This window comes from Polypterus senegalus, chromosome 1, assembly GCF_016835505.1.
Source record: "Polypterus senegalus isolate Bchr_013 chromosome 1, ASM1683550v1, whole genome shotgun sequence".
NCBI lineage: Eukaryota > Metazoa > Chordata > Cladistia > Polypteriformes > Polypteridae > Polypterus > Polypterus senegalus.
In genome coordinates this window covers 83,440,181-83,466,216 of record NC_053154.1, presented here as the reverse complement: position 1 = coordinate 83,466,216, position 26,036 = coordinate 83,440,181, and the positions used below count along the sequence as shown (strand labels likewise).

General features: G+C 35.0%; 1 protein-coding gene across 5 annotated transcripts in view; it reads left to right on the top strand.

Moving 5' to 3' along the window:
- Positions 1-26,036, top strand: part of adam15 (ADAM metallopeptidase domain 15) — a 110,842-nt gene that overhangs the window by 70,806 nt on the left and 14,000 nt on the right. For 4 of the 5 annotated variants that reach the window (XM_039752453.1, XM_039752458.1, XM_039752438.1 and 1 more), the window contains 6 exons: positions 2,138-2,333; positions 2,834-2,911; positions 3,390-3,501; positions 11,605-11,761; positions 12,874-12,942; positions 20,372-20,477. In XM_039752453.1, coding sequence (XP_039608387.1) covers positions 2,138-2,333; positions 2,834-2,911; positions 3,390-3,501; positions 11,605-11,761; positions 12,874-12,942; positions 20,372-20,477 — 718 coding nt within the window. The remainder of the gene's footprint in view (positions 1-2,137; positions 2,334-2,833; positions 2,912-3,389; positions 3,502-11,604; positions 11,762-12,873; positions 12,943-20,371; positions 20,478-26,036) is intronic. The other variant, XM_039752447.1, reaches the window with a different exon arrangement.

Sequence of the window (26,036 nt, the reverse complement as noted above, 5' to 3'; positions counted from 1 at the left end):
GCTTTCTTCTTGGATTTGGTGGGTGTGACTCCTTCCTGCGTGCGCCATAGGTGTCTTACTTGTTGTCGGCTTAGTGAATCACGCCCCTTCCGGTGTGTTTTCCATGGGTGTCTTGCCTTAGTGAATTATATACATAGATATGTGACCCTTTCCACTATTCTTCACATGTCTACTCTAATGCAGCTGTAATCCAGGCTTTAAAGTAATTTGAATACATACTCTGTGCTCACACGTGGTACAACAACTGGACTGGAGAAATGTTGGGGTGCCAACCAGGTCACCCAGTTTAATAACAACCTGAGGTAGTAAAAAAAAAATGATGCACGATGATGCAATGGCAAAACATAAACTGGGAGTTGTTAGCAGGTCAAGTCTGTTTTGGAGCACCATCTCTCACGAGTGGGGGTTCAGAATGAAATACCACCCTCCGTAAGCATCTTGCTTTTATTACCGCCCTCACTGAGTATGTTCTCCTGGCTGTAGGAAAAGAAAGCGACAATACTGTTAGTAACTCCAGCTCCTGTAAAAGCAATATTTGATTCCAAATTGTTATATTGTTCTATTTATTTTAGCCACAGAAAATATATTATAAGGATAAATAAAATTAAATTTAGAAGTCAATTCTAAATTTGTATATCATAAGGCACAAACAACCTACTGTTTTGTTTTCTTTAGACTGAAAAGCTTTTTAGAAAAGAAGCTTCTTCTAAATATGTTGATTTAAACATTTGAGAAGGAGGTACAGCCATGTTTCTCCAGTGTTTCCAAAATTCTACAGCTTCTGTAAACAAAAGATTCCACAACCCAATTATCTTATTTTTTCAATGTTTAAAAAAAATCAAAGCAAAAATATTTCATGCAGAAATGAAGAGAAATAATTGATAGTACACATAAAAAATAACATTTTGGTCTGTGATGTTTCTGTTTCATGTTTACATTTGTTATCTACTTTTCTTTAAGTTAATGTAGTCATTACTTTTATGTTGCTAAGTACATTGCAATATACATTACTATATATAGTCAGAAAACCTCTATACCTTTCCATTTGCAAACAATCTTTCTATCTGGGTTTATTCTACTGTGACATCAGCGTTATTGTGAAGGTTAGAAATATCCCATTGACATGTTATCTATTACTGTAGGGGATAAAATTAAATCTTCTGTTATCTGTGTATCTATGTAAAACTATACTTTGTAAATTTAATATTAGCATTAACTTAGTATGATGGGCTCTTACAAAGGGAACTGGCACATAACTTGGTGGACCTTCTTATGCCACCAAATGTACACTGTAGGGAATTTGCTCCTTTATTAGTGTTGAATCAGAGTAAGTGAAGGAATGCAGCAATTAAGTCAATGGGAGAAAAATGTTAAATTGTTTTATTACTTTGGTTGAACTTGAGATACATTGTCATGTCTTTCATTACCTCCATACTCCTATATGCAAGTATAGTTAATCAGAAATATAACCTGCATTGGTTTTGTAGACTGTCACTTTATTATCATGTTAAAACAAATAATTTATTGTAGAGAGATTAATTTGGAAAGACTGAAAACAGCCAAGAATGAGAGAAACAGAATCAACAATAGGTGGGAGCTGTGATATGTTATGGAGGGCAAAAGGTGTCAACAACCAAATAGTTTCAGTCTCTGGTAGTTGCCCTCTTCTGTGATTATTATTATTTTTCATATGTATAATTGATGGGTGTTTGTTTGCTAGTACTGAACATGCGTGTGAAGAGTCTACTGTACAGACCAAAGTTCCTTTAATCACTAATGTAATTTTTTTTTTTTATAACAGAGCTTAGACTTCAGTTTTATTGTTTGCATTAATAACAGAACAGTGCCACAGTAATTAGCACTGCTGCTGTAGAGCTACAGAGCCTTGTTTTCTAGCCTGGAGTTTACATGTTCTCCTTGTGTTTGAGCCATTTTTTCTTTGGGTACAACATTGTTCCTTCATCATCTAAAAAATGTGCTTGTTTGTATTTAATTAGTGAACTGGCTCAATATAGAGGAGAGCAAATGTGTGTGGCCAATTGTGCCCTAATTAATGGAGAAATTTGCTAAAGTATATTGTAAAAACTTACTTCTTATGCAATGTTAAAAAGCATGTCTCTTTATGTTTTTTGACCAGAGATGTACACTGCGGAAAAATCCAGTGTAGAGGTGGAAGCAATCGTCCCCTGTTGGGCTCCAATATAGAGATAATCAATATGAGAGTGCGGGTTAATAAAACTGATATACCTTGTAGGAAAACCTATATCAATTTCGGCAATGATGTGGTCAACCATAGCCTAGTCATGCCAGGCACTGCTTGTGGAAAAAACAAGGTGAGTTTAGAATGAATGCCAAAAGGGTAATTTAGTAAATTTTATATATTTTACTTGTTAAAATAGGATAGTCAAAGGATTAGAAATAGTTCTCTTGTAGAGTATTAGTTAACTTTAATTGCCTTACAATTAATGTAATTCTGCATGTTAGGCTTATAATTCAAATAATGCGTGCTGTCACAATCTGGTAGAAGTGATGTTTTGTTTTTGTCATTTTGTTGAACATTTTTTCCTCATTTACATTTTGTGTTCTGAGCGCTACACAACAATAATGTCATTGTAAACGTGTGGTAACCATCATTAGTAAACTGAAAAGTACCACCCAGACAAGATACTCGAGGGCGTTGGGGGGTTATGCAAGCAAGGGTGAGGAAAAGGGAAACAAAGCCTAGGAGGTTGAAAGGAGGAATGCCAATTTGGGTGTGAAAGCATATTTTTTCATTTTTTACATGCATGCCGACATGGTCTTTGTCTAACTACCTGTTTGCTTCTTTTTACAGGCTTGCATCAACAACAAATGCCAGGATGTGTCTCTGTTTGGTGTGGTCGATTGTCAAAAGAAGTGTAACAAACATGGGGTGAGGGTGAAAATTTTATATTAGAAAAATAGAAAAGCATGGGACACCACCTGGGAATCAATAATACATAATAATAATATATTTTATTTATATAGTGCCTTTCCCATGCTCCGGGTGCTTTACAAAGTCTTAGAAAAAAACAGCAGGGTATATGTAATATTGGATACAAATATTTTCCTGAATAGAACAATGAAACAGATAACAAAGCATTAAATAGAATAAAGGACAATAAACCAGAGTAAAATACTAAATTCAATACTAAAAGAAAAACCTAACAAATAACCTAATTTGTGATATAACAGACACACAAATTATCCTGAGCACCTGCACAGAGAGGTAATGCTAGTTTCCACTATTATACCTACATGTAACCATATGTGTCGAATTTGATTTTGATCCATCTGATTAGTTTTATAAAATTGATAGCAATAATATCATGAATTGTTAATAAAATCTCTTATTTATTGTGTCCTGTCAGGTGTGTAACAGCAATGAAAACTGCCATTGTGATCCAGGCTGGGCACCTCCTGACTGCAAAGTGGCAGGGAATGGAGGAAGTTTGGACAGTGGACCAGTTTTGTTAAGAAAAGGTATACTGTAGTATATACTTTGACCAGCCAAGTTGCCTCAGTGTGTTTCCCTTATGAAATACAAAATAAGAAGCAGAGCTGAACTTGGCCAGAGACAAGATGAACAAGTTTTTTAGGATGTTATGCATGACTTTATTTAATGGGACTTTTGTATATATTTAGAGCAAAACTGCTTCTAAATTTGGAAGTAGTCCATTATGCCATAATCCAGAGGCGGTGACCGATCTAAACCATCTGTATGTCAAATTAGAACTGAGGCAGTTGATAAGTAAATAAGTAAACAGTTTTCATGAGACAACTGTGGGAAAATAATGCTGTGCTATCTATTGCCTTAATATTTTATAACATTGTTAATGAGTTTTTGGAGAGCAGGATAATTTTTTACGCTTCAGTTAATTTACTTCAAAGTCAATCAAATGTAACCAAAATAGTCATAAAGCACAAAGGAATAGTCTTAAGAATAGTGGGAACGTTGCATAGGAAGACCTTTATCCAAGACAGAATGCCAAAAGATGTAAAGTATTAAAACACTGACGAAGTCCACGAAAAAAAGATGTATAAATACAGAAAACTCTAGTTAAAGCACTATGTTAATTTCAAATTATATTGAGAATTTAACTAAGGAAAATTCATCACTCTCATAAGATACCAGTAGGAAATTTATGATTGACAAATTAATTGCCATGAGAGACTCCATGCATCTGAGTTTGCAAGAGGAGCTCTGCATTCTCCACAAAGACACACTGGAATTAAAAGAATATTGAGGAACGATTCCAAAAGAGTTTGGTACCCTGATGACTTTAGTGAGCCTCTATGACAATAGAAGGAAGTGCAAATCCACACAATCTGTAACTTAATTTAGAGAGTAGAAATGAAAGAAGCAATGCTTATATTCATAGTTAATAAAGAAAACACAGAAAATGTAATTACATAGACCTTTTCAAGAAGCTGCTGTTGATTAGAATTTTGCTTGAGCCAGGAAGACTGTGACACTTATAATTAAAGGAGTGTGTGAAGTAAGATCACAGCTGTTTCTTTTGTTTTCTGGCTTGCCTCATGCTAACTGATGCCTCCAAAAGCATCATTTATGATTAACTGAATCAAGCTCTTAAAGCTATTCATATGTCCTAGTTTAACCACTGTTCAAAAAGCTCTTCCTCTAAATTAACTTTATTTTCAGCTCTTTGTTCTATCTTTTCCCCAGCATCTTTTAATCCTGTGACTGTTTTCAACCAGCTTCTGATTGTCTTCAATTGCCTCATTATAGTTATGACTTGGGTCTCACTATACTTTCCCATTTGGATTTACCTGTCTGTATTTGTGCAGCATTTGTTTATCATTACTGATATACAGATTGGGCATTTTACTTTCTGTGTTGTTGCTGCACAGCCTTTATAATTGTTAGGACTCATTTATACTTCATGCTCAGAACGTTTCTACGCATGCATCATGGTTGCCACGAGTTCCCAGCGTTCATGTGATGCGTCCTCTAAGCACATCCTCAGAAATTAACGTGATGCGTGTGCGAGTTTCAGTACCAGCAAAAAGTTGGGTAGTGTGAAAAAAGTTGGAATGTGACGTCCGAGTCTCTGTTTACTATCTACATGTGACAGAAAACCGCTTTGAGGATCCTCCGGGATCGATGTGCCTACTTTGATGTTTGATGAATGGTTCAATGTGGTGAAGCAAAATGCCGACATACAAATGCATTTGTTGTGCTGTTATATTCAAGCGTCACATATTCTTCATTGTAATGACACATTTTAAAAGTCTCAAATACCATATTCTGTTTTTTTTTTTTTGCACCTTTACAACAGCATCAGAATGTATGGCAGCATATTTGAGCCACAGAGAGAAAAAATAAGCACATGGTGAAAAGGTCTATTTTGTGATTAAAGTGGAAATTTAAATCTTGCAGTTTATTTTATCATTAAAGTAGACCGTCGTAAACGTCATCTTACAGCCGACCCAGTTATTAGTCGCTATGTGCTTCTGGGGCTTCCACTTGAACTGACAGCAGCAATTGCCACACAGAACACATTACATTTATGATATTCCAACTCTCTGAACATTTAGAATCCGTAGATTTATACTTGATAACACTTACATGATGAAATGCATTAAAGTATGTATGTTACATTTTACAGATAACTCGCTAACTTCATTTAAATAATGAATCTATACTAATAAAAGGCAAAGCCCTCACTCACTCGCTGACTCATCACTAATTCTCCAACTTCCCGTGTGGGTGGAAGGCTGAAATTTGGCAGGTTCATTCCTTACAGCTTCCTTACAAAAGTTGGGCAGGTTTTATATCGAAATTCTACGTGTAATGGTCATAACTGGAAGCAGTTTTTCTCCATTTACTGTAATGGAGATGAGCTTCAACGCCGTGGGGGCGGAGTTTCGTGTGACATCATCACGCCTCCCACGTAATCACGCAGTACATAGAAAACCAGGAAGACCTCAAAAAAGCGCTCAAGAAAACATGCATTTTATAATTGAGAAGGCAGCGAAACAATAAGAAGCGAGCGAGTGACATATACTACCATATATTCATGAGTGTTGCCAGCTCGGAAATAAAGCACGGTGTAAACCTAAACTTTAAATTAAGTTCATAGACAGGCTACCGCTGGCGTTTCACATACACACAGGTAATGCAGGATACAAGTTTAATGAAAGGACGCAGGATATAAACGAGAGTTTTGATCACTTTGTAACTAAGTTAAAATTGTAGGTGAAGGGGTGTGCTTATGCAAATTCCGAGACTGTGTTTGTGGGGATTGACAGTTAAGGCGGTGGGGAGTCACGTCATCATCTCCCTCCCACCTCATTTTGCTCTGAGCTGAGCTCCGTGGCTAACGCTGTCTTCCGAAGCAAATTCCTCAGACTGCCACCAAATACTCACAGAAAAATCCACAAGTTAATACACACGCTGTCTCTATAGAGTTTCTACACACTGAATCCTCCAGGCACTACTTACAAAAGGTCACATTGACAATCGTGTTACGTTATTTTTAAAATCTTTCCTTTTCTTAGCACAAGCACAGCCGAGAAGCTTTGATGCATGTGCTCCATAACGCGTTAAAAAATAATGCATTTAATCACACTTTGCATTACAAGCAAAGGGGAGCTTTTGTCAATGCATGATTTCCTGGTACACGGATTACATTGATCAGCGCATCCCGATTCATTTTACCCTCGCACCACCTTAGTTTGAGAAGAAGTATGAAAAAATATGAGGTTAACACAGAAAAACAGATCACCAATTCAAGCTTTATGAATAATCGATTCGCCATCAATAATTGTTTTGGTAAAGCCATCCTCCTTCCATTTTATAATTTTTCCGCCACTAGCCATGATTAAATGAACGGTAAAAAGTAAGAGCAAGCGAGGGTGACTTATTTAGGCAGGCATATATATGACAGCAACACTCATGACAATGTCAATCATGTTACGTTATTATTAAAATGTTTCCTTTTCTTTTTCATTACTTCTTTAACACACTACTTCTCCGCTGCGAGGCGCGGGTATTTTGCTATATATATATATATATGAATGACCTCCAAAGAGCGCTGAGACTTTTGATATCATGAACGTGTCTGCAAACTGGGGTCTCCTGCCCAGCAAAAGTCGAGCAGCCAGCGCGTGCATAGCTGTGCCGGCCTTTGAGACGCTGACTGCGCTTCTGCCTTAAGTCAAAGTGAGCACTTTTAATTTTTTTAATCCTCCCCTGCGCTATAGCCCAGACAAGTGCAAACACGGGACCCCTTTTCTACACCACGGCAAAATAATATTAAGGCGATTCACAATCGAGGCGAGGCACAAATTTGAACGTTCACATAGAAAATGTAATTTCAATGTACCTGTACTTCTTAAAACGTTAATGTTTTACTGTTTAATAACTTATAGACTATAATTTATTATTTTTCCCTTGCACTCAGTGACCAAACCTATACACACACATATAGACACATACAAACATACACACAAGTATATGTATGTGTATATATATATACACACACACACACATACATACACACATATATATAATTTGTGTGTGTGTATGTATGTATGTGTGTGAATATATGATGTAGATAGGTATGTATGTATATATATATATATGTGTATATGTAGATATGTATATAGATATGTAGATATGAAGATATGTATATATATATATATCTATATATATATCTATATATATATATGTCTATATATATATATATGTCTATATATATATATATGTATGTATGTATGTATGTATGTGTATATATATATATGTGTGTGTGTATATATATGACAGCAGCAATCCAAGCTGTGAGAAAACAGTAAAAAGGAGGCGTGTCAGACGTGTGGTACATTTTCTGATGCAGCTGCGAAAACAACTTCGTGACGCTGCCGCCAAATACACAAAACAATTACTTTGACAATCATGTTACATTATTTTTAAAATGTTTCCTTTTCTTTTTCATAACTTCTTTAACACATGACATCGCTGTGAAGCGCGGGTATTTTGCTATATATATATATATATATCACAGCGACACTCATAACAGTGACAAAACAATTACATTGACAATCATGTTACGTTATTTTCAAAATGTTTCCTTTTCTTTTCATTACTTCTTTAACACACTACTTCTCCGCTGCCTTGGTATTTTGCTAGTATATATATATATATAGAGAGAGATATATATATATATATATATATATAGATATTTACACATATATATATAGATAGATAGATATATATATAAAAATATATATATATAATGTGTGTGTGTGTATGTACAGTATGTATGTGTATATATATGTATAGAGAGAGGGATATAGATAGATATGTATATAGATATTAGATATATATATATATAGATATAGATATATATACTGTATATATAATGTTTGTGTGTATGTGTATATTTATATAGATATATATATATATATTATATATATATATATATATATATATATATATATATGACAGCAACACTCATAACAGTGACAAAACAATTACATTGACGATCATGTTATGTTATTTTCAAGATGTTTCCTTTTCTTTTTCATTACTTCTTTAACACATTACTTTTCTGCTGCGAAGCGCGGGTAATTTGCTAGTACTGATAATAATTTCACATGTTGTTGTGGAATGATGGTGATCCTTGACTGGAGTTTGCATGTTTTCCTGGTGGGTTTCCACAGTGTGCTTTGGTTTCCTTCCAAAGACATAAAGTTTTGGGGATTTAGTGACTCGAAAATTATGCTAGTGTATGTGTATGCGTGTGTTCACCTTGCGATGAGCTGAGGCCCCGTCCAGGGATTTTGTTTCTTTCTCGCACCCGATGCTTGCTGGAATGGGCACATCCCCGGATTGATGGATGTAATCATTAAACATCCTTTTCAGAGATACTGTGGCAAGGTGTCCTCAGAATTTAATGGATGTTTCAGACAATTCACAACACAGCAAAGCCAAACGTTTTCTCACCTTGATGATATCTCGCACTGCCACCTGGTGGAATCTTCCAGATTCACGTAAAGTGCACACGCAAGTATAAACAGTAAAACGCTTGCGTAGCAGTAGTGTTTGCTGGAGAAAGTATGTGCGGTCAGGTGAGGCTATTGAAAAGTAAAAAATGTAATAATGAACAATAAATTTGTCCACTGGTTGGTGCTATAAATTTGTTTTCTGTATGATTCCAATAACTGTGGAATTGTGGAATTGCAACAGTAAATTTAGAACACATGTAGGGTGCAGAGCAAATGCGCTGTCTCCTCTCTCTCTAGCCTCTATAAATGTAACATACTTTCTTAGCCAAATATGTACTTTATTAACCTTAAGAATGCTGATGAAATATGAAACATAGACAGTAGTCAATGTGCATGCTGCCAGTTGATTAGTGAATAGGCTACTCTTTTGGGTTCATATATTTGTAAATCTGACTCTGAAGGAGTCAGTGCCTCACCAGCCATGAAAATCACCTCACATCACTGCGCTGGAGCATGCGTCATGTTGTGTGAAGTATAAACCTGGCCTTAGATATTTTTAATGCATTTTAAATGATTCAGAAAAATTTTATGCATTCGTATGTTAAATTTATGTGGGTTGTTACTATATGCAGTGATGGTTATGTTAGTCTTGAATTGTTGATTAGTTTCGGGTTTTGTTTAAGTAGTTTCACGAAAACTGTCTGAATTATATTTAGTACCTGTGTTACAAGTTGGAGGGAGATAAGGACATTTTGGGTGGGGGGCACTCAGGTTCAAGTTCTAAACATGCAAGTTTTTGCTACTTGCCATTAGACATAGTTGGTAGAGGTTTTGCTGTCTGAATCCATGCTGGTCTTCATTCCTGCTTAATTTAACCAGCCAAATCCTAAATTTTGTAGACTTTTGATTATTTTTCAACTTTGAGGAAAACATTTATGCAGATCATTTATTAGGTAAATTTCCTGTCCCCCACTACCATCCTGCCTTACACTCAGCTTACTCACTTTGCAAATTCACTTTTGATTTAAATCTGGTCATTTTATTTGGTGAACTCTTCTTCTAAACGTTTTGTTTTTGTCATCATTCCTATCAAGATCTTCATTTCCCAGTCGCTTGTTTCCTTGGTTATGAATACTTCAAATGCTGCTGTTTTCCTTTCTGATTGTAAAAGTGCCCTCTCACAGTTCTTTTTCCTGTTACTTTTGCTGCATGCCGCTCCTTTGAGGTTCAAATCCTTTTCAGAATGCAGGTATTTGTTGGAAACATTTTCCAAATAAAAATAGTTTTTTATACATTTCTGCTCTTTGTATAATCCTATGTTGGTTTGGCTGCTTGTTAAAGGCAAAATATGAGATTTCATGATTAGTTTCCTTATCTTATTCAAGATTTCTGAACTTAAATGTCATCCCTCACCATTAGATTAGCATGTGCCCTTGGTAGGTATATCTTGTTCACAGAGTATTAATTGCTTCAACCAGATCAGAATGAAATTCACTTCTCTTTCTAAGTATAGACTGATGCCACATCACTGCATGTCCAAAGTTAATCCCAGCAAATTCTTGGCACTTAGACCTTCAGGCATCAAAACCAAATCAAGGCTCCTTACCAATATACTGTACTTATTAAAATGATCATCCTTGTTCTTCTTAGTTTTAATTTGGAGACACCTATCTCAAAGCCTAAACTTTGTGGAGAGTTTGAAATCCATTAATAAAAGAAACAATTCAGACTTTCCTCACAAAAGTGTCTTCACTTTCTGGAATCAGTAACTGTATCTAAGTCACTTTTCCAGATGACAAATACTACCAAATTCCTCTATCAAAATGAATCCTTTAATTAATCTGGCGATGAGTACATTTTTTTAAATAGGGGCTAGGAGCTCTTCCTGAGTGTCAAAACTACTGACTAAATTCTCTGATGAATTGCAGTGCCAAGATACTGGCTAAGCTTTTTCCTTGACACCTTTAATCAGTAGTTCATAAATTAATATACCCTGATCTGATTAGTATTATTAAGTTCTAACAGCAGCATTTATTTATATAGCACATTTTTATACAAACAATGTAGCCCAAAGTACTTTACAAACTGAAATAAAAAGGAACTATAAAAATAAAACATAAACAAACAAGATTAGGCAGTAATATTATACAGAATGTAACAAAAAAGGTAAGGTTGAATGGCCAGGAGGATAGAAAAAACAGAAAAAAAAACACCAATTAGGCTAGAAAAAAAAAATCTGCAAATGCTACAAAGATCATTCACCTGTTTCTTCCTTTTGATTTTATTGATCCTCAACTTTATTTTGACCAGCTGCCCTTCTCCAATTGAAAAATTCTTTTTTAATGTTCTTGTTAAACTGCATTAGAGTGTTTTTTTTTCCATTTCATTATGTTTACACAAGAAAAGGCAGGCAGATTTATTCATCAAACTAAATGCCAATTTCATTTTAGTTTTAATGAATGTAAATCTTTTACTTTGACATCTATTACAATAATTCCTTTTATCTTTTTACATGTGAGGAGTTGATATTATGCTCAGAGTGAGATTGCACAACAGGATATAACAAACTGAAATCTGCAGATTATTCTCTTTTTTCTTTCTCCCTTCTTTATGCAGCAAACCATCGGAGCAGTGTGACTCTGCTTGTGTTTTTCTTGTTCATCTTGCCAGTAGCAGTCCTGTGCCTTTTACTAGTTTGGCATAGGCGTCGAAAACAAAAGATCTGCTGGGGAAGCAGTGCCTTTCAAAAGGGGCCCAGTCGTCCACAAAGCAGGTACTTCATTTATTTTCTTTGTGAAATAGGAAATAAGAAATATAACATTTAATCATTTTTCTTGATTAATTAAAAAACACTTAACACAACTCTCTGGTTTACAGAGCCTCTTAACTGTACATTTTTGGTTATTGAAATAGAATTTGCATTTAGATTTTGTATTCAGGCTAATGTGCCAAGGGGTATGTGAAAACTAACAAATTTCTAATACAAGAAATTGTACATTATAAGGTGAAATAAGGAACAAAGAAAAACGAAATTAAATTCAAGAAGAATGCAAACTAGGAATAAAACGTGATTAGCAGATCATTTTTTTTGGCAATGAGGAAGAAGAAAAATGAATGTAGCTAGATCAATAGCTAAAATATTTATAATCCATAAAGCAGTTATGTCCCATTCCTGTGATACGTTACCTCCAAAAAATGTTTCTAGAAGTACCTCTAGTGCTGTTTTCATGTGTTAATAGGACATTACGCAAAGGAAAAAATAAAGAAAGAAGACTGTTTTTTTTAAGTCTGTTAAGCATTTAACTTAATTGTCTTCAAAATAATTGTTGGATTTAAGTTAAATATCTTTAATTCAGATAATCTATGTGTTTGGTGTAATTTCTTCTCAAAACATGTTGCATGATGCCTAGTGGGGTCTTGGCAGTTAAAAGTTATGGTAACTTATTGGAAGTAATGACTTCCTGAAATAAAAAAAATATATATAATAGATCATTATGAAGGTGGGTTTATTTTAATTTAACAATAGAAAATGGAAGACACAATTGTAAAGAAAGCTCTACTAGGACCTGATTATGACAAAGAAACATAATCTAACTTGCATCATTAATAAGATGACTGTCACAATAAGAGAATTAGAATTATAAGACAATTGAAACCTGCTAGTTTTTTGGAAACAATAATAAAAATTATTCAGTTAAAGAGTATTAAAATGGACTGTATGTCTTTAGTTAAATTTGAGAATTGTATTGTTAAAGATGTCAGTAATTGACTTTCTAAATATGAGTTATGCTTAGATGCAAATCTAAGAAACTGAAACATTTACTGTTTTTACACCATGTATTAGCGGAAAATCTCATACTAATTTCCATTTTACCTAATGAGCAGAAGAGTGAGGGAAACTTGCATCGTCCATTTTACAGAGGTGACCTCAGTGGATGATCTCCAAGAAAACCGGTAAACTACAGGGTTAGCACCTTTTTGGAGAGAGCAGTAGTCCACAACATCAAGGTCTTCTAGCAACGAGAAAGACTGCTTTAAGTTTGCAGCTTTTTTAATTTGCAGCAGAGACTATATGTTTTATTATTATGTTCTGGGCTGATGATTGAACATTCTCAAAGTACTACACAAGTATTTAACACATAGAGTATTAGCAGAGGGTGTGAGCAGACCTACAGCCAGGTCAGTAAAACCTTTTCTGGATGGGAAGCCATTATAATGGTTAAGCAGTGGAGAATGGTATTGGCACAAAGCTCACCTGAAGAGAAGGAAAATGAGCAAGAATAAATCTACTGTGAAAGTAAAGTCTCTCGTGATAAGGTAATAGAGATAATAAAGGATATTTTTGTACCTGTGACTTACTTGGTTGTAACGGTTTCCTTCAGGGTACATACATATACAGTCATATATAATGCACAGTCACTCTTAGGTTGTGGTTCTACCATAGACCCTACCATTGAGTGCATGTTTTAGCCATTTACTTTGTAGACCTCCAAAGAGAACAGTCTATCCTATGTTAGAATGAGATAGTTAAGTAAAATAATTTCACATCAATGCTGTTACTTAAAGGTTAGGAATTATCTGTAACGGTGGCAGTCTGAATATGCTATGGTTCTTTGCAATGGAATGCCCACTCTACAATTTAGTGATTTATTTCCAAGTACATCTATTATCAAGAAGTAGTCTACTGCAGTTCATAGACGTTACTGCGTAGTAACTGCCTTAAACATGACTTTTTTTTTCACTCTTTTTCAAATGTTCTGATAACCCATGATTCCATTTTCAGCAGATTTTTTGACTTTTAGATTCACCCCTCACCCCCCGGATAATAAGTTCCCACAATAAGAGCATGTATATCTTCTTCTGCAGTTCATGGAAGCTTCTTCTTTAAATGGATTCATTTCAGCATTTATAGTTTCACTTCTGTTTCTGTGCACATTTTTAATGAATTGTTGATTCAGTTGCAGGCATATTATTGTTATGATTTTTATTTATTATTTTTTAACTGAAACATTGTTAACAAAGGGACATAAGTAGTTTATTTTGAAGATGTATAGATTCGTAAGGTTAATATGAATTAAATCGGTCAGCTAATCATTCTGTTTTATAGAGTGAAGGCCTATTCAAATCTCCTCATTTGATCGTCACATCATACCTTACAGAGATAAGTAACATAAAAATGTACCATTCCTTAGTGTTGCTCAGAATGCAGAACTAAAATGTTAGCAGTCTATCAAATACTCCTTCCATATAATGTGGGGTGATGCTTAAGGGATATACCAACAACATAGACCTAGCAGCCATGTGTGGGCATACATGTACAGATGCCGTAATCTATTGAAGGTAGCTTTCCTACTTATGTAAACATTTTTTTTCTCAGGTTGAATTCTTTCTCATGATTTGCTAAGCCATTCCACCATCCCATCAAAAAGTGAGATATCTCCTTGAGTGGGATAGACTTATAAAACCTCTGTTGAAGATGCTTTTGTAGGTTGAATCCACATTCAAAAGATCATTAAGACTTTTTCTGGTGTTGTGTAGATGCACAGTATTTCTGATCCATGTTTATGCTATTTATACCATGGCCTTTTCTAAGCTGTCTACCTTTCTTGGTATCCAGCAGATTCGCATTTGGTCTCATTGGTACCACCTCTACAATGGCCAATATAATCCTTAAGCAGGAACCTTCCAACCAACATTAACCCAAGACATTGTGCCATTTTTTGACACCTTCCCAGACAGATGAGGCTGTGTTACTTCCTGAAGAAAACCAATCTTTTCCTTTTGTCCCTAATGTGCATATCCCCCTGAATGTTGTTTAGCAGCTCCAGCTAAGTTTTCTTACTTGATCCCTTTCCTAGTAACACACCACTCACACCAAATTAAGGCCATTTTTACCTGACCTGACATGACTACGGCTGTAAAACAATGTTACTGTCTGGTGGTGCACTCACTGACTCACTCACTCACTGACTCATCACTAATTTTCCAACTTCCCGTGTAGGTAGAAGGCTGAAATTTGGCAGGCTCATTCCTTACAGCTACCTTACAAAAGTTGGGCAGGTTTCATTTTGAAATTCTACGCGTAATGGTCATAACTGGAAGCTATTTTCTCCATATACTGTAATGGAGTTGAGCTCGAAAGCCGTGGGGGGGGCGGAGTTTCGTGTGACATCATCACGCCTCCCACGTAATCACGTGAACTGACTGTCAACGCAGTACATAGAAAACCAGGAAGAGCTCCAAAAAGCGCTGAAGAAAACATGCATTATATAATTGAGAAGGCAGCGAAACAATAAGAAGCGAGCGAGTGACATATACAACCATATTCATGAGTGCTGCTACTTCGGAAACAAAGCACGGTGTAAACCTAAAGTTTAAATTAAGTTCATAGACAGGCTGCCGCTGGCATTTGTCATGCCCACAGGTAATGCGGGATACAAGTTTAATGAGAGGACACAGGATATAAACGAGAGTTTTGATCACTTTCTAACTAAATTCAAATTGCAGGTGAAGGGCTGTGCTTATGCAAATTCTGAGAGACTGTGTTTGTGGGGGATTGACAGTTAAGGCAGGTGGGGGAGTCCCGTCATCATCTCCCCTCCCATTCACCTCATTTCGCTCTGAGCTGAGCTCCGCAGCTAACGCAGTCTTACAGAAGTGACTTTGTGACGCTGCTACCAAATACTTACAGAAAAATCCACAAGTTAATACACATGCTGTCTCTAGAGTTTCTCCACACTGAATCCTCCAGGCACTACTTACAAAAGGTTACATTGACAATCATGTTACGTTATTTTTAAAATGTTTCCTTTTCTTAGCACAAGCACAGCTGAGAAGCTTCGATGCATGTGCTCCATAACGCGTTAAAAAATAATGCATTTTTTTCACACTTTCAATTCCAAGCAAAGGGGAGCTTCTGTCAATGCATGATTTTTTGGTAAACCGATTACATTAATCAGCGCATCCCGATTCATTTTACCCTCGCACCCCCTTGGTTTGAGAAGAAGTATGAAAAAATATGAGGTTAACACAGAAAAACAGATCACCAATTGAATCTTTATGAATAATCGATTCACCATCAATAATTGTTTTGGTAAAGCCATACTCCGTGTAATCCTCCTTCCATTTTCTAATTTTTCTGCCACTAGCCATGATTAAATGAACGGTAAAAAAGTAAGAGCAAAGTGAGGGTGACTTATTCAGGCAGGCAGGCGACAGCTCAATAGCTCGAATTTGGATATAAGTAGGTTCTATTTAGTCGCCAGAAATCACTTTGTTAGGAATGGAAGTTGAATTTAGTCTTTAAATTTCTATGGTAAAGAAAAAGTTATGCAATGATGAGTAAATTTAACTATATAAAGTCAAAACTTGATTATATTAAGTCACTGTCGGAATAAATAAAGTCAAAACTTGAATATATAAAGTCAGCGTATATATAAAGTCAAAACTTGTTTCTGAATATATAAAGTCAAAACTTGAATATATAATGTAAGCGCTGGAATATATAAAGTCAAATCTTGAATATATAAAGTCAGCGTCGGAATATATAAAGTAAGCGCTGGAATATATAAAGTCAAAACTTCAATATATAAAGTCAGCGTCGGAATATACAAAGTCAGCGCTGGAATATCCATCCATTTCCCAACCTGTTGAATCCGACCACAGGGTCACGAGGGTCTGCTGGAGCCAATCCCAGCCAACACTGAGTGCAAGGCAGGAACCAATCCTGGGCAGGGCACATGCATCATTTTCAAAACATTAACCGAACATTGTTTTTTTTAATTTATTTTTCCGAATACGTTTTTGTTAACTTAGTTCAGTTCAGAGTCGTTTCAATCAATATATTTTGACTTTGACTTTATATATTCAGGAATGAGTTTATATACTCCGATGTTGACTTTATATAATCAGGAATGACTTTATATATTCCAGCGCTGACTTTATATATTCAGAAACAAGTATGACTTTATATATTCCAGCGTTGACTTTATATATTCTGACGCTGACTTTATATATTCCAGCGATTACTTTATATATTCAAGTTTTGACTTTATATATTCCAGCGCTGACTTTATGTATTCAAGTTTTGACTTTATATCTTCCGACAGTGACTTTATATATTCAGATTTTGACTTTATATATTCTGACGCCGACTTTATATATTCAGAAAATCAATGTACAGTATTTGCCTGTTTGGCCCATAGTATATGTGTGTGTGTATATATACTCATACCAAATTTCGTGAAGATGGGGCCATAAATAAGAAAGTTCAACATGGCGGACATTGTCAACCGTTATCGACTGTTATGACCGTTACGTGTAGAATTTCGAAATGAAACCTGCTTAACTTTTGTAAGTAAGCTGTAAGGAATGAACCTGCCAAATTTCAGCTTTCTACCTACATGGGAAGTTGGAGAATTAGTGATGAGTCAGTGAGTCAGTCAGTGAGGGCTTTGCCATTTATTAGTATAGATATGTTACCATCCATCCATCCATTTTCCAACACGTTGAATCCTAACTACAGGGTCAGGGGGTTCTGCTGTAGCCAATCCCAGCCAACATAGGGCACAAGGCAGGAACCAATCCTGGGCAGGGTGCCAACCCACTGCAGACAATCATGTTACGTTATTTTTAACATTTTTCCTTTTCTTTTTCATAACTTCTTTTACACACTACTTCTCCGCTGTGAAGCGCGGGTATTCTGCTAGTAAATCATAAGTTCCAGCAGTATGCTTTTATTCTTACTATCAACTGACACAAAAAAATGAATGTTATGTAATAAAAAAAAAAATACTGTAATTCTTTTATAAGAGCCAAAGATTATTTGGCTTACTGACTGGTTGCTTTCATGGGTAAGCTAATTTTGTAGGTATCATTGTTGAAGAATAATGACTTCCTAAATTTAATTTAGTAGTTACTACAAAAATGTTTCAAGCATCGTGTCCACTCTTTATGGACCCATGTATGGTGTATTAGTGCCAGTTATGTAAAGCTCTTGCTAAAACACCTTTTTTAACATTATTAACATCATCTAAATGAACATAATTACTTGGTTGTGAAGACGAGCTTACCCTGGCAGCATTAGACACATTGTGTAAACCATCTCAGGATGAAATACAATGCAATACTATAGCAACCCAAGTTATTCTCACCACTTAAACTAAATTTCACATTTTCAGTGTATAGGAAGAAACTATAGTACCCATACTAAATCTACACTGATATGAGAATGGCATATGAAGTTCACACAAACAGTGACTGCTGGGAATCATACACATGCTCTTGTGATTTAGTAGAACTAACTACGGAACCACATTTACATACTAGTACATGTTATATTATATATACACCAACAAAATGTAATAAATAACACAATGTTCATAAAGATGCCTAAAATAACTCAAGGTCACTGGGGAATGAAGCATCATTGAGCACAAAAACCCCTTGGGCGCCACTCTGTCACAGGGCCGGTTTACATACTCGCACATACCTAGACTCACTTTCATAGAAATTTTATTTTAGATTTGCCTGTTAACCTAACAAGTGTGGCTTCGGGATAAAAGAGACAAACTGTAGAATTCAGAGAAAAACCCACATATACAGTACATGGGGGAAACATATAAACATCACACGCACAGTGAATGAGCACTTACCACTGCACCTAATATTTATTCAAAACTTACTGTAATATATTTGGTAGATGCGTAGTTTTACCAAAAGAGAAATTAATGGAAAATTTCAGATGTACACTGAACACATTACAATAATAGAAGTGAAGTGCAGAAGAAAATAACATAACTTGATAGTTTCCATAAACATACATTTAAGCACATATATAAAATTGACTGTATTGTGCTATTGTAATATTACTGCAATAAAAATGAAAAGTAGAACATATATCAGATAGAACCATAAAATGTAAATGTAACTAAGCTATTGAAAATCTTTAGATGTTCAGCAAAACTCTACTCTGCCTTGCCATTTAGATATATATTTAGTAGTTCTCTGAGTTTGAGTTTATAATTGGCCTTCAGTCCATTTAATGTTGCTTGACTTCCAGTGTTAGGGACAACTGCTCTACAGGATTTTGTTTGCCTAAATCTAATCCAAAAACACTCTTCTGTACTTGAGGTTGGTACTTTTGCTTGGTGTGTGGTGGTAGCTAGGTGGTTGGTGGCTTTTATCAGTTTTGTATGCTAATATAATTTTGGGGATTTAAACTTCATGCAGCCAGATGTATGAGCTGGCCTTTAAAGCTGCACTTGTTTTTTTTTTATTTTACTTCTAACTTACTTAGTACAGTATCTTTTCCATTATAAAGGTTTTAATTTGCTCTTATAGCTGTGAGTCAGACAACAAGGGGGACTTCAAGAGCAGCTTTAAAGATTTAGAGCTGTATCAGCATGAGTAGAGTTGAGGCTTGATATGGCATCACTGTGAGGGTTTCCCATTGAACTCTTAAAGCTTTTTTGTCTTCCTATTGATATGCACAGTAGGCACTTTGATTTTGAATGTCAACAAAATCGTAAAAGGCACTCAATTTAGCAACTTCTAATGTTATGCTATAACATTTATAGCTGTCAGTGTAAGGGAGCAAAACAACACAGCAAAGCTTGCTGCTGTTTACCATGTCTTAAAGTAACCACTGGTAATATATGAACTTCATTAATGTTGTTTCAATTTTTAAGACAGTTAGTAAATTCAATAATCTAATAATATTATTAGTAGTATTATACATTTATACAATAAGTAGAGTTTAGTATATTGTTACTTTTTTGCAGTCATTAATCTTGAATAATAATAATGATCTACTAAAATATTAAAGAACTCATGACAATCCTAGAACTTATATTGAAACAAGCATCAAATATAGCAAATTGTCCTTTCTTAAAAAATACTTTATTCTTATTTTATTTTATATAGTTGTATAAATATGTTTTAAATATTCTTAAAGAAAACTTTGGCATTGCCTTCTCTTTACCCTTGATCTGCAAATGAATCATAACCTGCAGCTTCAAATGCAAGTGAATTTAAGAAATACTGAAGTGTCTGAGTCACATTGTTACTTTAATTAAGTGTCCTGTATTTAGATAGATATGATAGAACTTTATTTGTTCCAAGTGGGCTTTTTTTACAAACTCCCATCAAAATCAAAACCAGTACTCGAATTAAGTTGCCTTTTGGTAACTTGCATTTTGGCAATTAGTATGATCTCTTGCATGCTTTTAGCTTGTTGTCTCCACTTGCTTTGCTTTTAGGTTGCAGTACATTTTGAATATTGTTGCCTATCTGAGAATCACTTGCAGACACCTTGTTCCATCTGAGTTTAGCTGTGCCTAGTGTACCCTTCTTCACCAAATTTTAAAAGTATGTCTTGTTGCAGAACCATGGCATCAGACTGGAACAACAGCACCAGAGAACAGGTCCTACCTCTTCGGTATCAATGGATGCAGAACAATGATATCCCCATCACACCCCCATTTCATAAGGTATGGAACACTTAAGAGTTAGGACGACAAAGCTTTAAATGGTGCAGACATTGATAAAGAAACATTAAGACAGAACTTTTTTTTTTTTAAGGAAATATTCTAACACTTGACCATGTCTAGTGTAAAAGCTGTTTTATATCACTTGCTTATAAAAATCCTTTAATAGTTTTAAGGGATCATTCCCTACAGAAATCAATTCAACATCAAAACCAATCTTTGAAAACGTTTGAATACATAATGTTCATTTCTATGGCAGGAAATGTCCTTGCAAATCAAGAATCAACAGTATTTTTTAATACATCAGCTTGAAAATTTGGTACTGTAAATGTTTAGTTTGTTTACACTTTAAAATAAAAAATTTAAAAATTAAAATTCCATTGTATGATCGTGGGGATGTTATATGTAGGTTGACAAACTTGGGTTGTACCTTGCTTTATAAAAAATACTTCTTGGCAGAGCAAGTTTATCATTTTTAAATGGTGCAGACAACATGCAACATCCAGGGGATGACAGAAATCATGAGTCACCAATGATATGAGCTGGCATTTCATCATTCAAATGGACAACTTCAGAGCCAGCTGAAGGGAGACCTATAAAATGCGAAAGTTATATTTATTCCAACTTGGGCAGAAACAGCAAGCCATCTTTCTAAGAACAACAAGCTACCTAAAAGAATGATGTGAACAGCAAGAGTCCATTGGTTCAATGCTAGTGAGCACTGCACAGTGCTGCTCTGCATTCTTTTTCCATTTTCTTCCATATTCCTAGAAAGAAGAATGAAGTGATGTTTTTTGATAACAGCTTTCAAAACAGAAATTAAAACATTTTTTAAACTATAGTATTGATGGTCAGTATACTGTTAATTACCTGGTAAATGAAAGAGATTTTCAGTGCATTTTAGCTCAGTTTAAAAATTTGCATTTTGGAAGACAAATAATTCCTCAATTAATGAAGTATATGTTTTCTGGGATTTCAGTTACCACAGGTAGATTTAATATAGGAGGAATATGGATACGTTTTGTATCAACCCTGGGTGGGAGTTATGATAGTGTGTAAGGATATTATGGGACTGCTGTAGCCTTCTGTTTCCTTCCTTGGTCTACAGTTCTGCTGCCATGCATGGGAACTGGCAGCTCCTACAATTTTGTTCTACGTGTTCTCCTCTTTCTTGGTTACTGCCTAGATGTTCACAATGCTGGCTTCACCTTGCACCTCACTTGAGCTCAGAGGTAAAATCCTCTACTTCAGTTTCCCCAGCATATGAGACACTCAAAGCCAGGTTTCTTGAGGAAATTTGCCAGGTGCCTCACACCCAAACTATTTACTTTAGCAGTAAATTAACATCTCTGGCATTCAACAAAATTGCACATGAATGCTTTCTATCTGTGCAGCAGTCTTTCTCAATTTTTGATAAAATATCTTAGCCTAAGCAGTTCTGGTCCAGCATTCTTTGGTATTGTTCTGCTCATGCCCATGTCATGGAGACTGAGCTCAGCAGCTGTGCGAAAGAAGTTTAATTTCATTTGCTTATGACACTCAAAATCTGTTTTGGATGGTTTTGCCTTGGACCTGTGTGTGTCTACCACAATCAACTCCCAAGGCAGATTATTGAAAATGATTAGTTCTATAATGTGGAAAAACTGAAACCACAAATTGTTTCTTTACATCTCTCTATTATAAAAAAAAAAATCTTGGAAAGGAAAAGAAGGGCGATGAGACACTTAAAAGACCCGTAAGACGAAAGAGACTGGCCATGAAGCATCTTGTGGGGACCTTAAACATGAGACTTGGTGCCAAGAGATTGTCCCAGGACCGTCTTGTGGGGATGTGGAACATGAGATTCTTTCAAGATACTCCCTACTTACAACCGATATCAAATAAGAGCACGGCCAGCAAAACACTCAGTCGTTTAAAGGCACATAGCACACACAGATCCTGTAGTCTCAGCACATATAAATCATATAAGGACAATATGTTCTAGATGAAACATCAACGACTAAGCAAAAAAGAAAGAGCAGCGTGGAGAAAAGAGACCCAAAAGCATTGGAGAGAAAAAAGGCAGATAAGAGATTATGAAAGCAGTGGAATTCAAAAGGCTCAAACAAACGTTGGTGCGATACACATGCAGAGAAAGGTAAAGAATATAAAAGCAGTAAAATTCAAAAGTATTGTAGTGTCCCAGCCAAATTGAAGCCTTTTTGGTTTTAAGTGACTTTTAGGTCCAATTGAGGGAGGGCGGAGTACAGCACTGATAGCGCGGTATTGATTGATGTGGTAAGTGGGCGGCGAGACCTGGGGGAGGAGGGGTTGGAGAGGGTGCTAGAAAGTTGTGTTTGGGGTTACGAAGTCGGCGATTGTTCAAGTAAAACTTTTTTGCCACTTTATTACATCAGTCTGTTTTTCTTACTTCTTCTCTTTTCGAGCTGGACACGGAGGTCGCTACAGTATTAAAAAAAGATAGTAAAGATTGCATTAGCGCAAACAAAAAGAAATTAATCATCAGGACTAGGTGTAATTGAAAAAATAGTAGGAAAAAGCTAGGTCAGATATAAAAGGCAAAGAGTAGAAAACAAAGTAAAACGTCATAAAGAGGTTCAAAAACAACGAGGTGAAACACATGTAGAGCAGGTTAGTTAGTGAAAACAGTGGAATTTAAATGACTCAAAAAAATGTAGGTGTAATATACACACAGAGCAAGTTACAGAATATAAAAGCAGAAAAGTTCGAAAGTATCAAAACAAGATAAAGATCACATTAGCACTAAAATAGAGAAATTATGGACCATACGCCATGAGAATCTGTGGTCCTGCAACAGTTAAAGCAACTACAAGTTTAATTTCAAAGAAAACACAATTCGATCAGGTGTATATTTATGATCACAGAGAAGCGATGTACATTTAAACAGGCGAAAAGAAAGGTGATGTAGTATATATTCCGCGAATAACATTAGACACCAAAGGAGATCTTGATATACCATTCATATTAAAATGTTTACAGTTTCCCGTGAGAATAGCTTTTGCCATGGTAATTAACAAATCACAGGGACAAACATTAGAATAATTCAGATTATGTATTAGAGAAAAGAAACAATATTCACTCATGGGCAGATATACGTTGCGTTGTCACAATGTATCTCAGGAAACGGAATCAAAATTCAATGCGATCCTGAAGAATAGGTAATTCCAAATATTGTTTTTAGTGAAGCTTGTAAAAGTGCAAATGATGAAACTGAAACAATTCCAAAGAAAAAAACAACTTTTAAAATTGTATATCCGATTAACCAAACACAGGGGTTGGCGAGCGAAGCCCCCTAGTAGACTATATAAATGAGATTACTGTAATTAATTTGGACAATGCTAAGTTGCAATGTCAGTTGCTCTGTGTAGCCTTTCGCAAATGCAATCTGTGTGGTGAGACCAGTGCCCAAACTAAGGCAGGTAAACAGATACACTCAAAAAATTAATTACTTGAGATGTTCAGATTATGTATTTAATTTAGATTAATTTAAAATAGTTATGTTTTCTGCCATTACAATGATTTAAATTTTTAGATGTCACATTTAAAAAAGCAATCATAATATTTTCTTTCAACAGAAGTATAATCTATCACAGGAATTATTGTCATTGCTCACTTATTTTATGTTAATCTTACCCAAAATGAATACTTTTTAAATCCTCAAAACATAGTATTCTCATTATCCTTTTAAACAGTTAAATTAAGTTGATTTAACATAAAAACAACCCAGTATGTACATGACTATCCCAGATTTGCATTAAGTTTGTTATTTTGCATAAAAAACACCCTTTCCAAAGGACCTCCACACCTTTGTATAACTGGAAAGAAAATTAAAAACTTCTAGTAACTTTTTTTTCCCCCAAATAACATAGATTTTGCGAGGTTATGAAAGCCAATTTATGATACAATTTAGTTTTTGGTACACATTGCACACCCTACATCAGACAAGCACCTTTTTTTGTTTCCAGTGCAACAATATTGTCAATGTTAAAATTGCATGAAAAATGCAATCAATCAAGATATAACTTGATTACCTTATGTGGTAATAATTGAATGACTGCTCACTTAATAAATTGAACAGTGTTGATATAGTTTGAATATTACACAAGATGTAATTCATTAGTATTAGTATGCAACTAAGTAAAGACAAAATGCTGTGATATATCTTTTATTAAGTCTATTTAGTTCATACATTAAATCCAGTAAAATAAAACAATGTTGAGGTTGTGTTAGATTATTTTGTTGAACATAAGGGAGTGTATCTAACATACCCACATTGTGTTAACTGAGTGTAAGTCATTTAAGGAGACAATAATAAGTACATTTTTTTTTACAATTTACACAACTCATTTGTTGTAAATCCAGAAAAATATTTTTTTAACAACTATAGTTGCTAAGAACTGCCTATTCAGCAATGGCCAAAGTACTGACTCTTGTACTATCTTTATAAACATTCTGTATAGATATACTTTCAAATAACTTTGTTAACTATACCTGGAATTTATAGAAGTTTATTGTCATTCCAAAATCATTTTGTCAACATATTTTCTGTTTTATCTATCATTTTGTTTTCTAGATTTTCCATTTACTTTATAGATTATGGGGGATTACTTAATTTATAATTTTTCTACATTTTTTTATTAAAAAACAGTATTGCACAATCAGGTTGCAGTGATTAAAACACATCTCCAGGTTCAAAGTTTAAGTGAAACGTCAGAAGTACCACCATATAACACCATACATTTTATAAATAAAAAAAACGTGTTAGTTGTAAAATTCATATTATAATTCAAACATTGTTGGGTCAAGAATTCCCGCCTGAAACTTCTTTTTAGCCATCAGTAAATCATCAATGAGCAAAATTAACATGTTCTGTGGTTCCATTCATTTAGGAAACCATTTTATGCTTGAAACATGAACAGGAGACATTTTGGCATGTTTCAGTGTTTTACATATTGTATTTTTTGTGAACTTGTATCAAACGCTGCATACGGAATTTAACTTTTCAGTATTCACCTTTCCAAATAGTTGGGTTGTGAAGTGTTGCAGTATTACACGTAGAGTTATTCAGACACCACAGCTTCAGCACGCTATCACTTTATGTCTGCTCAGCAATGAGCCAGAGAATCCCCTGTGAGTAAGCAGTCATTTAAGGATTACTGTATGAAGTAATGTCCAAAGAGACACAGAATTAAATGGATGGATAGGGTGAATCCCAGACTAGTCATTCTGTATTTTCAAACCCTCAGTTTGCTCATTCTCAAAAGTATCCATGTTGTTTTACCCCAGTTTGTATTCTAAACCCAACTTTTTCTCATCTAATATTAGATTCTGCTTTGTGCTTAAGGCTGTTAGTGGAATTGTGGCTCTCCACAACTCTTGGATTAAGCAGGCTTGAAAATGAATGATTGGCAGGATGGATATTGAGAAGTCCTTTCTTCTTAATATTCACCCACAGTTTCTAATGATCATGTTGCAGAGTACAGATTACAATTAACCAGAGTAAGAAATAGCAGTTGGATTGGATTCAGATTGTAATCCAGC